Source organism: Aulonocara sp. 'chitande type north' Nkhata Bay, linkage group LG10 (assembly GCF_057382095.1).
Source record: "Aulonocara sp. 'chitande type north' Nkhata Bay isolate Kocher_YH1m ecotype deep benthic linkage group LG10, A_spYH_male_GT1.1, whole genome shotgun sequence".
Classification (NCBI taxonomy): domain Eukaryota; kingdom Metazoa; phylum Chordata; class Actinopteri; order Cichliformes; family Cichlidae; genus Aulonocara; species Aulonocara sp. 'chitande type north' Nkhata Bay.
The window spans coordinates 32,358,881-32,374,271 of NC_141353.1; the positions used below are offsets into that span (position 1 = coordinate 32,358,881).

The 15,391-nt window shown below is 39.9% G+C and overlaps 1 protein-coding gene across 1 annotated transcript in view; it reads right to left on the reverse strand.

Annotated features, from left to right (window-relative positions):
• Positions 1–13,680, reverse strand: part of abr (ABR activator of RhoGEF and GTPase) — a 120,627-nt gene extending 106,947 nt beyond the window's left edge. The window contains exon 1 of the mRNA XM_086309532.1: positions 12,583–13,680. Coding sequence (XP_086165658.1) covers positions 12,583–13,399 — 817 coding nt within the window. The 5' untranslated portion in view covers positions 13,400–13,680. The remainder of the gene's footprint in view (positions 1–12,582) is intronic.
• Between the last annotated feature and the right edge of the window lie 1,711 nt (positions 13,681–15,391).

The following is a 15,391-nucleotide window of genomic DNA, read 5'->3' on the forward strand; positions in this document are numbered from 1 at the left end:
CCGCTCGGCAAGAAGAGGAAGCGAAAGTGATGACTGTGGAAAATGATGTCCTTAAGAAACTACAAACTGAGAATCTGGGTAAAGGTGTATTAACGCTGTTGCACTTCAGTGAATGCCAATGTTTCTATTCATTTTTGGTGTGCAGCTGAAAACAAACAAATGCCTTGAGGTCACAGGAGGAAACAACCGATTGGGGTTGGGGGATGGGAGATGCAAGTTTGGGTCATGAGAACATGTCCTGGCAGGTGAGAAGGCTAAAAACCTCCTTATTATTGAAGTCTATGAAAACACGCATATATTTTCAGGTTTAAACAAGGATCCCATCTGACACAGTAACACCATCAACACGAGGACTTCGCACACCAGCAGGTTGAATGTAACAGTGTTTTCACAGCTCTATTATTGTCAACCTACATATCTGAAATTTGGAAGTGGTTACTGAAAATTATATTCTCATAACATGCTCACTAAACTGTGGTAATGCCCTGCTATAAAATAAAAGAGGGCAGACCACATATGTCCATTTACCGGAAACTAAGCTTTCTAAACATGTGGTTATGAGATGTTGCATGCTGAAAAAAGGAACATTGTTTTCTCAAGTTTTGTTCTCCCTTTTAGCCAAAGTCCAAGTCTGCAGATGTCTTCTGCATTTAGCTTCTGTGTGCAACATAGGATTGTGAAAAGGGGTATCATTTACAAGGTAGAGTCCCTCAATTTCCTGCTTCTGCTGGATTAAAACTTGACAACTTCACAATACAGCCCGCTCACTGCGAATGAGTTCACGCGTAAAAATACCCTGATGCCACACGGCTGGTGCACAAATTATGTCAAGACTGAAAGAGTGATAAAATCTGACAGTCGCTGTAGTGTCTGTGTGAAATCTCTAATAAACTAACTGATAAATTCAGTTAAATATGTACAACTGTAAAAAACAGCCAAACTGGTGTTCAGTCTAACATAATAGAGCATCACAACTGACTGTAGTTTGAAGGATGTTGTGTTCTGCACCTGTTAATAAAGTTTAATCAATAAACACAATATAAATTATAACTCACTTACATCGGTATTCTTGCCTTAATCTTTAAGCACTTATATTTCATAATGCATTTTCCATTTTATGCTAAACGTCACGTTTTTACAAGCAGTGGTGCTCGTGCTGATTAAAAAAAATTAAAAACGGAATTAGGGTAATATGGATTTTTCTTCATAGCAAAGTTCGGGTCATTACATTATTATAAGCACATATAGTAGCGTTACACCACAGCTGAGCAACAACAAGCTTCTTACTAGTTCACGTCCCCAATATTTTAGCCCTTTAAACTACCTCAAAATCTTTAACATCATCAAGTCAAAAATCTCTAAAAGGTCTGATTATAAAATAAAACCTCATGTATTGATCCCACTCAGGGGAAATTTTTGGCATCGTGAAATAAAAACCAGGCTTCTATAAACGGATCTGCAAAGTTTAGCTTTCATTCAGAGCAAATGGAAAGTGAAACACATTTCACAGCAATTCTTCTTTGGTTTTTGGGTCACTTCGTTCTATCAAACTACAATTCACACTACATAATGTCTTGGGTTTTTTTTTTTTCGTTTTTTTACTTATTATTTACGTGTAGGAACTGAAAGCAGCAGTCTCAACAGATTACATAACTTGCACCAGGATTCAGAGAAGTGAACATTAAGTACCAGGCTGACAGCGTTTTAGAAGCATGCAGGGCTCTGTGGGTCCATATGCACCCTGGTGTCTTACCACATTCACACACACCACACTGGGGTCTCCATGGCAGCCATATCTGTCAGCCAATCATAAGTGACCTGCCTCTGAGTGTCTCTGATTTTAGATTTAGAGCAAGTTGGGTTTTTTTGGTTTATTATTGTTAATAAAAGAGTGGCGCTGTTTCTATGTCAGCATGCAAATCGCACCTATATTACGGTAAGACTGATGAGAGATAGAAATGCATCAACGGTTTGTTTGGTTTAAGCCCACCCCCACCCCCCTTTCAGATGACACAAATTCTGTTTAAATGAAAGAGATTAGAGAGAACGATTAACACATATCTGGTGCTCTTACTCGAACCCTACAAAGTTAAGTTATGGAGAAAAACTGACACTGGAAAGCTTGAATCTAGTTTAAATGTAACCTGTCGTTTCTTTACCGATGAAAAACTGCAATATAAAGTCATTTTAAACACAACTGGGCAATTTCCTTGGAAAAACTCTTGAATTAGCAGGATTTTCTCTTCTTATTTACCATAGGTGGCAGTAAATTTAAAAAAAAATTAGCTTTTGGACACTAGTTGGAAAGAATAACAAGGAAATGACATTTTAAATATCAAATTATTCTAAGCTGCTTTCATACTACATTCAAGTACACACAAATGGTTCTCTCCTTTCAGCTATATGAATCAGTTAACTGACAGGAAAACCACAACTCTTAGGCTCTCCTAGATCGTGCAGGTGCTCATCTTGATTTCAACTGAGAGAAATTCATGTCTAGAAATGAGCCTGCACTTCCTGTCCATGCATCCCCCTGTGTTAAAATCCTGCTGAGCGCAATAATGTGAAATGAAACTCGGTGAGAGGGATAGCGTCGTTGTTTGTCTCTGTGTTTGCTTAGAAATGGGTTAAATGAGGGTGAAAGTAAGGAGTAATTCAGCTCAGCCCTGTCCCACAGGACATGGAAAGAAACCACTTATTACTGACTTGAGAGCACAGGGTTTTGTTTTTTTCCTAGATTACATAAACTTTAGAAAGGTTAGCCTCTTCCTTCTCTTCTTAACGAGGAAATCTTTCTCACATAGCTGTGTCCCTGTAACAAACCCCTGAGAGGGCCACACCTTTTCTTGTTTAAGACGAACAAACAAGTCCAGGGAGCAACGTACACCTGCACCCAAAACGGTAAGCTAGTGAAAAATTAGGAAACAAAAGCAAAGATTGGATCCTGGAGTCATATTATTAGAATAATGCACACAATGGTGCTACCAACTTTTTTTTTTTTTTAATTACAAATTTAACATGCTCTCCATTTGAAATAATACACTGAACACTAAAGCACAATGTAATGACCCCCAGATCATCTTGATGTTTCAAAGACTACTTTCACTTCTCATAGGTAGTGGTTTTCACCAGGAGGACATTGCATCACTGGGCTTTGGTTCACACGGGGCTTTGTGTCAGGTGACAACAGCTGAAGTGCGTCATTTGAAAGTGGGATTGCACTGAGAAAAATTCTGCTATGTCGAAAAAAAAACCCAACAGGAAAAGAACACCACAAGTCACCGAGGCCGAGTTAGGTTTAACTAGCACAGAGGGGAAAGACGTTACACGTGCAGGTTACAAATTTTGGTTTTGCGCATGACGGTGCAAACGTAGTGGTGTCTTACTTGCAGCATGGCAGCAACTTCAAATAACATAAAACCTTCTTCACCCACAGAAGAGGAAGAGTTCTGCAACAGATGCTATGGCCCCCACAAATTGCATATAATGTAGCCACGAGCAGAGTCTTGATGTCAAGATTATAGTTTCAGTTTGGTAAGAAATAGATGCCACTGAGACAAACCGAGACATCTACAGAACATTTTTTACCATTTAATGCATTTAATTGATGGATCGGTAAAACATTAACAGCATCACCCAAAGCATCTTCAGCAGTGCCTAAAACCTGTGTGCACTATTACCTCTGTAACAATCTTTATAAAGCAGCACTTCACTTTGACTTTTGCCTGCATGCATGCACTTGTGCACACGCTGTGCTAGATGTACAATGAGCGCCAAGCAGCATTCGGCTTTCTTATTTGCATTGCACGTCCTGACTGTGCATTTCACATCTCTGCTGTAGAGCTAAGGTCAAGGCTTTCGCAAACAAATACAAATTTTCAGGCCCACATCCATCTCACAAGCAGGCAATGATGCTGCAAAACCCACACCTCCTCCACCATCACAGATACATCCTGCCTGCTTCCCCGCGACGCATTCATCACCAAGGTAACACAGGAACAAGTTGAACCATAAATAGGATTTTAGCTTTGAGGACTTTGACATGGATTATTTGAGTGAGTGCTTCTACTGTGAAGAGATTTCAGATTTGATGGATATAAAAAAATATATATATTTTAAAAAAAAAAAAAAAACCCATAAGGGTAGATCATTGAACACTGATATTGATGGTGAGACCTAATATGTTTTTCCTTGTTATATTCCTTATATATAAGGTTCCAATGCAGGCTGGCTACTAATCATGTGACTAGGGCTGCCACAAACGATTATTTTGATAGTCGACTAGTCACCGATTATTTTTGCGATTAGTCGACTAATCAGATCATCATCCATTGGACGCAAAACTACAGCTTATTGCACCAGCAGAATCTGCTCTTATATAACTATCATTAGCTTACAGCTTTAAGTGTTTATTCTTAGTTAGCGTATTGTCTGTCTTGTCTTAATGTTGGTTTAAAATGGAGCACTGTAACAAAAAATAATTTCCCCCAGGGATCAATAAAGTATTCTGATTCTGATTAAGGTCTGTGCTAACTAAAAATAAAGACAAGATGATAGTTTATTAAATTTTAATGAAATTTGCAGATTGTTTCGGTGAAGTTTAATAAACTCCTTGCTATCTAAAATATAACAGGACACTGGAGTATATTCTGGAGCATCTCACACTTCTGATAATCAGTTGTCTGCTTGACGTTTATTCAGCTGTGTAAAAACTATAACTTTAATCTCAGACAAACTGATTTACTCAGGAACAAATAAAATACTAAAAAAAAAAGCCAAACAATAACATTTTAAGTTATCTAAGTGACTCATATATATTTAACCTGAGTAGCGAAAGATGGCGGTGGGTTTGAAAACGATTTGCGGGGAGTCCGGTGTTCTCGCGGCGCTAGTGAGCCTAGCCCCCGGCTCGCTAACGAGCTAGTGGGTAACAGATGTCTCCGAAAACGTCGGAGCGCTTTTGAAAATATGTGGTGTCCTGATAAACTGAGCAGATATTTGAGGTTTACACAGCTACATTCTCGCCTGAAAATATGTTAAACGTTTATTTTGTGACCCAGAAAGAATAATAAGAGTAACATTAAAACTAACTAGCTGCCGCCATTGTTGGAAACTGCGCTGGGCCGCGCTATGAATTCTGGGACACAGCTGCTTCTTCTTCTTCTTCTTCGGGGTTTAACGGTAGCTGACATCCTTGTACATGCAATGCTGCCATCTTCTGTTTCAGTCCGTTATTACACTCTTAAATCCTGCCACTTATTCCTGCGTCTTTTGTGATCTTACAAAGCTTCAAACGACGCGTCGACTATTAAATCAGTCGTCGACGATTTTGATAGTCGACGTAATCGTGACTAGTCGACAAATCGTGGCAGCCCTACATGTGACACGTGCTGAGACTGCTCTAAAACACCCAATTCCAGGCATTTTTTCTACTGCTGAATCTGCATGACATCAAAAGAAGAAGATATTCCCAATATAGTCATCTCAGACACACGCTCTGGCCGTGAGCACTGAAGTTCCACCCACTTGCTGTTTAAATCTATTGTTTGCAAGTGACGACCTATTAGAAGAGAGCGGAGAAGACAGCAGACAAATGATGGGCTCCATTAACGCCCAGTATAGAATAAACAAAGATTACTTTGGACTGGGAACCATGTAAAACTAGTCTAATAGAATTCAAGATTGAAAATACAGCAAATGAAATGAGCCGAATAGTCTTTTTAAACAATTCCTTACAAAGGAATTGTAAGAAATTGTAAATTTGAGACCTCAATTGGTCATTTGAGATAATCAATTGCCAACAAAAATAATTACGACTCATTTTTGATCTTTTAGTTCACAGTTTTACCTTTTAATTCACAACTACAGCAAAGTAAAACGATGCTTATGCGTTCAATGGTTACGTTTATGGAGGCTTTCATACTCGTAATTGATTTAGGTTTAGGTTTGACTGTACCTGTGTCTATCTTAGCTCTGTTGCCTAGGAAATTAGTATGACGGGGCAGCATGTGGGGAGAGATTACACTGATTTAAGGTTACTTTTGTTTTCTCAGGACTGGCTATCACAGTGTCAAATATTTACTTTGCAGTAAGTCGGTGCACTAGCTCGAGCTGTCAAACTGTCATGTAGGTGTGAGCACCCACAGCATATGCTGAAGCTTCAGAGGCTGAGAACTGGAGATCATAGTTTTAAGAGAAGAGCACAAGCTTCCATTTACGCCACTGAAAATGGAAACAACATGACAAGCACATTGTTCCAATGCTGCACATACTACTTGGGACAGGTCTGGACAAGTGCCGCTTATCTGGAATAAGAAAAAGGAAACTCAAAGGAAAACTAGAAATGTGGGTGCCGTATTCAACAATTAATTCCTAATAGAGTGACAAAACATGCTTATTCCACGGGCTTCTTTTCTTACTTAGTGATAAAACAGGTGAAATTTCTATTAAAAATAATAAGCATTTTCTTTATTGTGCCTATTTTTTATTTTTTTTTGTGCAGTTAGACATGAAAAGCCACATTAGCAGCATGACATGGCAAGCCTGCCTGGTGGGGAAACTGCAGTCCAATCAATCAAGGCTTTATTCGCCACGTGCAGGTTGCCCTGCAGTGAAATAGGACATCACATGGGGATACAGGTCGGAGATCGGTAGCGTTACAGAAAAAAAAACCACTGAAATATACACTACAATGGGAAAGTACAAGAGGAAAAAAAGAGACCTCTACTCATGCTGGGCTCCTGGGAGGACAGCATGAGAACAGGAAACAAAAAAACTCCTCTGCACAAAAAAAAAGCACATAAATGTCAACAGCACAACATCATGGAACACGTGACCAGCCAGTTAACCGTCAAAGAATAGTAGTATAAGAAACCCGCCAGATTTTTGGAGAAACTAAAGTTCATTTGCTCTGATGAGCAAATCTAAAGAGTGTAAGGTTAGTGGAGATGCTATTTTGAATTTTAGAGTACCTAGAAAATTATCAGAGTATGTCTTTTCCAGAAGTTTTCATCCCAACAATAGATCTGCACCTCTTTTTGTCCATGTTTCCCTGAGAATCTCTGCAAAATTGGTGTTAAAAAAAGAGCAGCTATAGGTACTTGTGATATATTTGAACACCATCACTAGGAGGGAAAGGACAGCAGTTATTGCTTCACTTCACAGGAATAACTTCTAACCAGTGTTTTGTCTCTGACATCAGCTTGCTGAACTTCTTACATGGAAAATTCCTTTCTTTAAAAGTTGTTGCTAGACTTTCTCAGAGCTTGCTGTTTCAATTGCCCCCACAGCATTTCAGTGCAATTCACTGCTTCTGTCTGTCATGCAAATCAGCTTTATGGAATCTCAGTTAATGACTTTACCCTCATGCACTTTGACAGCAAGAGTTGCGATAAAAATTTTAGGGTTATTTTTGAATTTGCCCTTAGACTGAACTTACCCAGGTTGGCCATAAGCAGCCACCTGAAACCTACTTGAAGTTTATTTCCCTTCATTTGAAGAGTTTGTTTCCTTTATCTGTGTGTCCTGGTTAATGAAGAGCACTTAAAAACTTGGCACAGTCACAGTACACCCTTCAAAATATCAAAGAAATCCCCAAACAAAACATCCGCCTCATTTACACCATCGTTTCTTTTTGTGGCATTATTTTTGATACGTTGGCTCCAAATATACAATATTTCACCGAAACATAAGGGCAAGGAAATCCTCCACTTATATACCAAAGTCAAAACTTAATGAAATCTCTGGCAACGCTTGCTAATTAGAGAGCCAATAAACTGACATGTTATTGAAATTGGAGAACAGATACACACAGGCTCCATAATCCAATGAATAAATAAATAATTTATGCTTTTATGCCTTTTTTCTCCTCAAATTACACAGACATTATCATATGGAGTCTTGAGTATTGGAGATGCAGAATACCTCCTGACCATCTCTGAGGAAGTTCTAATAACTGGAACTTCTGATAATATTAAAATCCAATAATATTGATTATTATGGATTTGAAAGTTTGGCTAACGTCAGGATGATCTATTTTTTCCCCCATCTATTTAAACTATTAATATGATTGTATGTCAGTGTCGTGTGTGATTTGTTATTCTTTATCGATACTGTCCAAATACTTCAAAAAGCCAAGAGTTTCCCATCGCTTTCATAACTGCAAAACATTTTCTTATTGTACATTTTGATATGGCATTCACTCAAAAGACTGAAACACCATAACGTCATGTCTTATCACTCAGTTTTTAGAGTTACTGTTATTCGCTTTTTTTAAACTACTGTTATAAATAATTATCTATGTCTAACAGTTGAAGAGCTTCGCATTTAAATACCTGACATCTTAAAAAAAAAAGAAAAAAGAAACAGTTACACATCTTAATGTTTTCTTTCCTGAGCTGCCAGATGCTTAACAAAGATACATGCAATAGACAACAGAAACAGGAAATAGTCCTCTCAGAGGGCTCCTTCTTCTGGCAATGCGACTAGAGAATTATGAACTCAATTAACAAGCAGGTCGTTCAGCTTTCCTGCGAGATATAAAAACATATTTTCCTATGGAGATCAAAGCGGTTATAGGCTAAAAATAATCTTTTTTCCTTTGGTATGCCTGCGCTCAGTAAAGATATTTCTGAATTACACTGCTTTAAATAGCTGGGAGAGCTAAAAACTGGACTGTGTTCATCACTTCTAGCAGGAGTATACTGTATGTTGGCATGTGCAGACTGGACTAAAGAAAATCAAATACCCGCAATAACTATATTGAATTCAAAGACCTATTTTATGAATTAAAATGAATTAAACAACAATGCTTACTGAAACACTGTCACAATAAGAATGGATTCCTGTCAGGTTTCAGACCAACTGCGAATCAGAGGTGAATCAGGAGGAATACTGAAAAACCATAGCGATGGACAAAGACTCACATGACCTGATGGATGACCGCTTCCTAGGAAATGCACACTACACAAAGGCATCAATATGAGCAACACCCCTGGCATTCGCCAACAGCTTGTGCGTATGTGCAAGTGGGAGTAAGGGGGGACTTCATCCCATAATGCTGAGTGACCAGAAGGGCAGATGACTGTTGTTGTTTAGATTATAAAAGATGACCTTAAGCCCCTCTACATCCTCCCACAGGTTCACACACCCTCCCCATTGTTTTAGCCACAATTAAAGTCTTTCCACTGATTATCCCAGTTGTCAGAACAAAACATCAATATCCTGTTGGATAGCAAAGATGGAATAGATTAAGAGGCTTACAGTAAGTGGTTTTCCTTACTGACCCACAGGTTTATGGGAAAATGCATCCCCTGACCTGTTGCAATGGAAGAGCAAACAGCGTGTCATGGTGAAAAGCTCAGCAGCTGTTTTCTGCTCTTTTTCTCAAGACCATCAATTCCTGTATTTCAGACACCAAACTGCCTCTTAAGGCATAAGACCCCATTTAACAACGTCCAACACATTCGTGTGTCTTTGACACAAAACGGCTCTTAAAAGAAAATTTTCCATTTTTGCTTAAATGAATTTCAACTCCAAATGAAGCAAAGAGTAGTGCCACAGCGTCGGTACTCATAACACAATGCCTGTTTGTTACTTCTCCATTTTTGGCTTCTGACCCAAACTTTAAAAACTGCCACTTTTCCAAATCCCTGCACATCAGCCAAACCAGTCAGTAACCACCAAATCAATGAGCAGAGCCATAACAATGAAACTGTGAGCTTACAATTAGTGTCAAGCGTTCCATAATCCTTTCATATTTAAAAGAACAGAACAGACTAGGGAACTGGGGATGTGTCACAGTGTATTAAAAAAAAAAAAAAAAAAAAAAAGCCTTCCTCAATCTATTCTCATGTTTAAGTTACTCATTCACTCCTGACTCATGACAAGCAAACCATCTCCGTCAGTATTGCCAAACTTCTTAAAACAACGCCACAGAAAGACGTGACTCCAGTTTCCTGGATTAGTATTTAAATTATTACTTAAGCTCAGTCTTTGCTTCCAAGTAAATTATTTTCTTAGAGTCCTGCCCTACAGTTTACGAGGGAATTTCTGACCACTGTGAGCGCCTCTGATGAAAGGACGCCTTAAAGAAAATGTTCTGCGTCGCTTTTTGTTGACAGTTGGACGAGTGGTCCGATGGCATGCGTTGTAAATATGGAAGTAGACATAAAGGATGTTTGTCCAGTCCAGCACACAGACAGGAAATATGGGGAGACACATGCAAGGAACTGCAAGCACCTCTGCAGTTCAATATTTAGCACCTCTCACCTCAGATACAAAGTGTCACGGGCGAGTGTTCTCCACAACCCTTTCTTCTTTCAGAAAACATCTGTGCTTCGTCCCTTTTGTCTTTTATTCATATTTTGTCTCCCTTCTCTCTACAATTTCCCACTTTATTCTGCTTTCCCGTTTGGAGTTTTTAGAAACCACTGCCCAGCCCTTACCAGAAATTATACTGAGGCCTGTAAGAAACTCTTACAGGCCTCAGACACAGGAAGAGACAATGTGCCACAAATGTCATAAAGACTTGTGGCAATGACATAAAGTAGCTCAGTGCCAAGTTAAACAAATCTTAACTTTGAGGTGCGACCTTTAAGTGACTAACAACAGCATGGAAGAAAAATCTTGACTAACTTCAAACCACCTTGTAGACTAAAGCTCATCACTGACGTTTCTACAAATAAAGACACAGCCCTAGCTAAAATAAGATAAGCTGACATTATATACGTTTACCAGAACCATGCATTGCAGCAGTGAAATGCACAACATGCACAGCCACCTCTATGCTGGTTTTCTGGTTACTCATGCAACTTGTGAGGTGTTTCAACTCCTGAACTCACTGCGTCAAACAGCACTTGCATGACATCAGAACAGGACTTTAAGTCCGTTTACAATAAATCCACTGACTAACATCCCAACATGCTCAATATGACTCATATCATAAAAGACGCCAGACTGTTCAGTGCATGTGGCTGTATCTGTATTTACCACCAACTGAACTGAAGCTCCTTCAAGGGTGATGTGACACTATAGACCTCTTACAGATCGCTGATATAGAAAGGGAACATTTTGTCTTCAAGGTCAATATAGACAATGTAGAGTACTTCACACAAGTGAAGATGGTTTCATTTAACCGGTAACCTTCTAATCTACATGATTAAAAAGCCAGTGGTATGCTCGAGTGGGGCTTTGCAAAGGAAATCCTGTCCTTATCTTTACACCTACTGCTTACCTTATCCTGCAGTAGGTCTGTTATAACAGGTGGTAGTTCTCCTAATGTCTGATATCTACAACACCACTTAGAGCATTTAGTCTATTATGGATCTGTTCCTCAGCCACACTTATACAGGGTTTTATTTGTTTCATGAAATCCACTCCATCCAGCAGAGTCAGGTAGTCATACACTGATAAACATTTTCTTCTTGATCAAGCAAAAACAAAATTAATAAAGTAAAAGTACTGATCTGTTACGCAGATCTCTATTATTTGAAGGTAAATTCAGCTTAATATTAACTAGGGTTTGGAGTTACATGCAAGACACTTAGTAGAAATAAAAGTCATGGCACAAGTCTGACTTGTATGAGAACATTGAAGAGCAGTTATTAAGAGAAGTTATTCTAGGCAACTGTGTTGCTTTATTGACCTTTGTTTTTTTGTGGTTGTTGGGTTTTTTTTGGGGGGGGGGGGGGGGGGGGGTTATATTGGTAAATGAAACAACCTGAGCAACTAAGGCGTAAAAATAAGTCAGAACACAGAAAAACATATTTCCAACAGAACAAGTGTGACATTTGGTCTAAAGACCATACCCTTTGCTTTTTAAAAGAATGGCATTTCCTTGACACGCCCCATTCAGCATGCAAAAATAAGCTACTGGAGACTACAGCAGAGAAACAGGTGTTTGCACTGTGCATTTGTCCAGGACAATACTACAAATATTTTGTAACAGCACTCAGCAATTAGTTTGGCACACGGTAAACTTGTTTTTTCTCCGTGGGTGAATCTGAAAAGCTAAAATGGGGTTACATGAATACACCTCGTCTTGCGTTTTAAACAAATAAAGATCATCTCTAAACCAGGCACACTCGTGCCAAAATACAGACTGATTTCGTATTATTATCACTGACTAACATAAGTGCATTTGCATCTGCTGAGATTTCCTTTATTTTCACTGTGGAAGGAGGAAGTAAGAGCCAGAAACCGATGAATTGCATAACACTGCTGATCAGCTGTAAATGACTGAGTACTGGAGCACAAAATCAATTGCAGTACTCATACTGGTTGCTTAAAAAAAGCACCCTGCAAATAAAAACATGCCACATTTAATTCAGTTTGAAGTAAGCTGCTACCTGTAGATATGATTTATGGAGCCTTGGGTCTTCCCTTCCCTGACATCGGTGCCTTTGACACGTTTAAAATGCTTGACTACAGATCCCATCTGGCTTTTACACTATAAATCCAGAATTAAAGCCTAGCTTAGCTGCCAATGATCTTCCAACCAGGCCATTTCATGTAGTAAAATCTAATTTACATATTGCACTTCTTATTTATAGCCATTACCGGCGACAGTGGTGTTGACATTACCTGCGGAAGAGGAGTCATCGTGGTCGGAGCTCAGGTACCCATCACTCCTCCTCTCTGGGGTGCTGCACCCCGAGCCTCGGGAGGGTCTGCGTTGAATGTGGGGGAAGGACGGTGACAGTCTGCCATCATCGGAGTCAAACTCCCTGCTGTGGCGGAAAGGCCGCCGGCTGTCCCGGTGAGCGCTGGAAGTCTTCTGACCGTCTCTTCCCGCAGTCTTTGGTGCCAACAAGTTATTCCTGACGAAATTTTCATTCAGCTCCAAATCCTCATATTCCCGGTCGCTGCCTTCCTCGTTGTCATTTGCACGCTGGACGATGGCAGGGGCCGTGTCCACTCTACAAAACATGGGCTTCTGTGGCGGAACCGGGATAGGGACTGGTTTGCCCATCTTGCCGCTGAACCTGCCTCGCTCCCGGCCGAAGGAGCTGGTGAGCCCCGCTGTGTTGCTACCCGCAGCGTGGTGCTTCATGCCACCGGGGTCCAGCGCCTTCATCCTCCCCTCGTCACGCTCGGCGTCCCGCCGCGGCGGTTTCCTGATATTCTCCGTTTTGGAAAAGGTCGACATGTCAGCGTTAAAGTTTTCATCTTTGCCTTCAAACCTTTCCGGGTCGTTTCTCTTCTGTCGGGCCACGGTGGTCTCCAGGTAAATCACCTTGAATTTCTCCTCTGCCAGAGCCTTCTGGAGCCTCTTCAGGTTGGCTTTGCATGTCTCCAGCTCGGACTCGATGTCCTCTACAGAGTTCAAATCCATCTGGGGTACTTTTCCGTCGGGAAATTCTTTCCTCCAGTGTTTTTCGAATTCCTCCTGCTCCCACATATTGATGTTCACGCGGGGCTTCACGCCCGTCGCAGTCTTGTCATGCAAGTCAGAAAATATTGAAGCTAACTGTTGTCTTCACCGACACTGTCGCGTAAATCCACGTTCCTTTCTCACTTGTTTTCCGGAAAAGAAAAAACAAACAAATAAACGGTATTAACTTGAGCACTTTCTGACCATCTTGCACCTCCTACACGTAACTGGCGCACGGCGCACTCCTGCGTTTAATGCAGACAAGTTTGCCACTACGCTGAAAAGTTTCGAGACTTCCTGTATCCAGACGTGGTGCGTTCAGGTGCCGCTGGGAGAATTAATGTGGCCATGGTTTCGTGACAGCATTATCCAATCAATACCGCGGATTCTGAAGTGGATGTGTGCGGTATAGCCTGGTGGCAAAAAAAAAATGTTTAAAAACAAGCAAACAGAAAAAACAACAACAAATAATAAAAAAAAAACAATTATTATAAGGATGAGGGCAGGGATGTTAGAATATTATAACTCATGACTAATATTTCCATCGATTGCTAACACTGTATCTGCGGATAAACTAACCAGTTTTACTTGAACGCTATTCTTGAATTTCTTTTCACACCTTATAATAATAATAATAATAATAACATAAAAAAAATCCGACAGGATCTGAATGCAACAAGCACTGCTACAGGAAAGCAACCGTGCTTGCTGGTGCACATTTAAAAGAAATTATATTCCAGATAAAGGTTGATCTGTTTGGTAGTTTGTATCTTTGCCAGTTCAGTCTATTGTGAAGAAACACTGCTGATCTAAATATACTGTCAACTTGTTTCTATTCTGTTGTTTGTGGTTTTCTATTTTAGCCACACTGGTGGTCTGTTGAACAAAGATGCTGAACAAATCTTGTTACAGTGTTGACACATTTTAAAAACCTTTAATGATATACAGGAAGCTCAAAAACCTGCAAGTTGCTTTAAATGACACAAAAAATTAATTCCTCCTGACCACATTTCAGCTGCATACATATATACACGGGCACACTGGGCAGCATGTAATGTTGCAGACCAAGCAGACTGAAAGCAGATGTTTGGTTTGCTTCCCTATAGCTACAGGTTTCGGTGGTTTGACATTAAGGAAGGGACGAGGCACTTTTCTTTTTTTTTTTTTTTATCTATCAGGTAGCTTGTTATCTGTCTGCAGAGGAAACAAAAATACTGCAGGAACTCATGTACAAAAACCTTTCACACGCACCTGTCTCTTCAATGCTATAACTTCAAGCACACATCCTCCTTCTCCTCCTTGTTTTCAAGCCTGCTAGTTAACAATTGCTAAACAGTGTGTTGAAAAAAAGGTCAACTTGATTCCCCATCTTGATTTGTGGCACAGCAGAAAAATATTTATTGGACATTTAGCTGGTAAATAATTAAGTATGTGTCATTTTGAAGACTCTCCATGTCTGTGATTTTCATATGAACAGAGCCCATCTCTGGGAGACTCATCTTCCATAAAAAAGTAAACGTAAAGCATGATTATCAAAATTCATGCAGCTATGTCCTGATAATATTAAAGAAGAGCCTGGTAAGAAGCCAGACAGGAGCCTTCCAGTAAAATAGAGTGTAATGCTATACAACATAGAAGAAAGTTATCTGTGCAGACAGAGAGAGGCGGGTGCAGGCAGAGATGGGTGCTTGGTATTTCTGAGTGCCCATTTGGATAACCGCCCAGAACTGAAAGATCATTCTCCTGAAAGCTTTCAGTGGCCATTGATCCGCACTCATTGCAAGCCTGGGGGCCTGTATTGGGTTACTGTAATGAATAGTCTACAAAGACTACGACCAGCTATGAAGCTAGATTACCAATCACAGGCCTGATACGACAAAGAAAGCATAAAACGTGGACTTTTCCTGGTTAGTCTACAAGTTATAATAAAGACAGCTAGCTTTGGGGACTGCATAAACATGACTGTGTAGCTGATCCAGCCATACTTCTCATGCTTTACTCATTTCATCGCTTAACATC